General features: G+C 37.0%; 1 protein-coding gene across 1 annotated transcript in view; it reads right to left on the bottom strand.

The window, feature by feature from the left end:
- LOC137657682 (integrin alpha-PS2-like) overlaps positions 1-2500 on the bottom strand; it is a 292460-nt gene that overhangs the window by 38755 nt on the left and 251205 nt on the right. The window contains 1 exon segment of the mRNA XM_068392086.1: positions 600-811. Within this exon segment, the coding sequence (XP_068248187.1) occupies positions 600-811 (212 nt within the window).

Below are 2500 nucleotides of genomic sequence, written 5' to 3'. Positions count from 1 at the left end.
ATATTTTATCTTTAAACACAATTTTCCTATATAGAACCCACAGTTGACAACCACAGGTATAAAACACGAACAAGACCTACTTACCCTCCATGAAATTATACATTGTATATGATGAATACCCCTTTCTGAGTTGGGGATACCTCAACGTGATAAAAGGGTTTGCGTATCTTTATGGTCAGTAAAGCTGTACTATAGTCAATTTTTTTAGTGAGGCAGATTTGCACCGACTCGCAGTGGTGCCCTTTTAGCTTGGAAAAGTTTCCTGATCGCTGATTGGTTGGACAAGATAATTCTAACCAATCAGATAGCAGGAAACCTTTCCGAGCTAAGAGGGCACCGCTGCGAGTCGGTGCAAATCTGGCTCACTAAAAAAAATTAAGTATAGTCAAGGTCACCCATGCGAGGTTAGTTTGCTGTAAGTGATCATACGTAAATCTCCCACCATCAAGAATTCACACTGCTCAGCATGGTGATGCAAATCAGCCAAACCCAAGACACGAATTGACATGTCTGAAGTCTTTAGCCTTCAGTGGACTAGAAACGGCTGCATTTGTTGTTGTTGAATATAAACACCGACATAAAAAACACGGTTTACTCACACTTTGACGTCAGTCTTGAGGTTGGGGATGCAAATGTTGTCATTGCCGCAGTTGTTCTTGAGGATGATGCGAGTCTTCTGGACGTCCCTCTCGGAGGGCGGAAGGGGCTCCAGCATGGGCCTCAAAGTCTCCCGGGGCTCCGAAGGACCCCCGTCCAAGAGGCGGTACTTCATCTCGGCCACCAGGGGAGTCAGCTTGTCCGGAAGTTCAGGCTGGGGGGGGGGGGGGAAGAGAAAGGATCAAATAGGATTTCTCGTTATTCTGTCATCTCGTTTTGTTACAAATTACTATTTATAACAGACCAGTAAGGTTTATTGGATTTTTTTAAACACATTTATGGACCATAAAGATATATAAATACCACTACTGAAAGATGAATTCATATAAACCTTGAGCAAACATACTTTTAAGGATACGCACAAATTATATAATATATATATATATATATATATATATATATATATATATATTTACACACAAACACACACACACACACACACACACACACACACATATATATATATATATATATATATATATATATATACACATACATACATACATACAGTATATATACACATCTACATATAAATACATGTATGAATATCTGATGTTACAATATCCAAAACGGAAATAACTCTATCTGTCTTCAAACTCCGTCATTGCCCGTATTTGCTGTGATGTTAGTTCATAAAATCAGACAATGTAATAACTCTCTCATAAGATTCGAAAAAAAAAAATAAGCACATGCGGACGAATAGCGCGCACCCAAATTGAAAATACTGTATGCTCTATCAGTTTTCAGGATACTAAGAAAGGTATTTCCAAAGTTGAGCTCTGATTTCTGAAATAATCTCACACCATAAAGGGAGTAAGCTGCGGTACCTTGCCTGCGGGAGGGAGATTTGGTGGCCACGACTGATGACCTACTAATGGCATTATAATTCGACTCCATTGGTGCCCCGATCAAAGAAGCATTAAGAATCGCTACGCCGATGAAAGGCATTTTTTACCTCGCGCACATTTCCATTAACATTGAGCTATCTGGCTTTGAAAAATCAATCAAATATCAATTTCTCGATGTCCATTACTCATTACCCCGTTTCAATGGGAAAAATGGCAATAAAAATTCCCCATTCATAGATTATTGGATAATACCTGGATAAGACTAAGATAGTCTTCCTTTTTTTTTTTTTTTTTTTTTGGCAGTATCAACATACCCTATACTCATTTTCATTACAATGAGGATATTTGAGCTTACTGTAATATCAGTATATTTAGGGTCACATATCTTGCATACTTGAGAAAGTTAACTACTTTCTCAATTATTTCTTACCATACTACAGTAACTTCCTAAACTCTGAAGACTATGTATATATAACATCTTGTCAGCTACAATAATGAAAGTATTCATGAGGTTTAATTATTTCCTGGTGTTAATTAATTGGAACAAATACGTCAATATCAAACAGAAGTTCCTGTTTATCTGGATCAATCCTTAAGTAATTCCTATCTTTTCTCTATATTTAATTCTCCCAATGGATTCCTGGCCAATCTTCTTCATATGACATCTACAAATGATACTTTCGCAACATCTCTCGCCGTACAATGTTCAGCGCTAAAAACTCTAAGTGATTTGACAAAGAAATCGATTTCTCACAATCCTAATCAGACTGAATACCAACAACGCATGTTCGTAAATTTATATAATAGTCATAATAAAATATAAATTAGGCCTCCATAGGGAAGACTGCTCTTGTGCAACTATCTTTTCTGAGGTACTTGAGGGAAATGTAAGCCACTCTCTTTATCTTCAGAGCATTAGGCTCTGTTAACGAAACATACCACTCACAACTATAATCCTAGATTCTTTAAAATTATATCCAGACCCTAAATGTAGA

The sequence above is a fragment of the Palaemon carinicauda genome, chromosome 1, assembly GCF_036898095.1.
Source record: "Palaemon carinicauda isolate YSFRI2023 chromosome 1, ASM3689809v2, whole genome shotgun sequence".
Classification (NCBI taxonomy): Eukaryota; Metazoa; Arthropoda; class Malacostraca; order Decapoda; family Palaemonidae; genus Palaemon; species Palaemon carinicauda.
The sequence above is the reverse complement of the archived record's forward strand: the minus strand, read 5'-3'. Positions and strand labels throughout refer to the sequence as shown.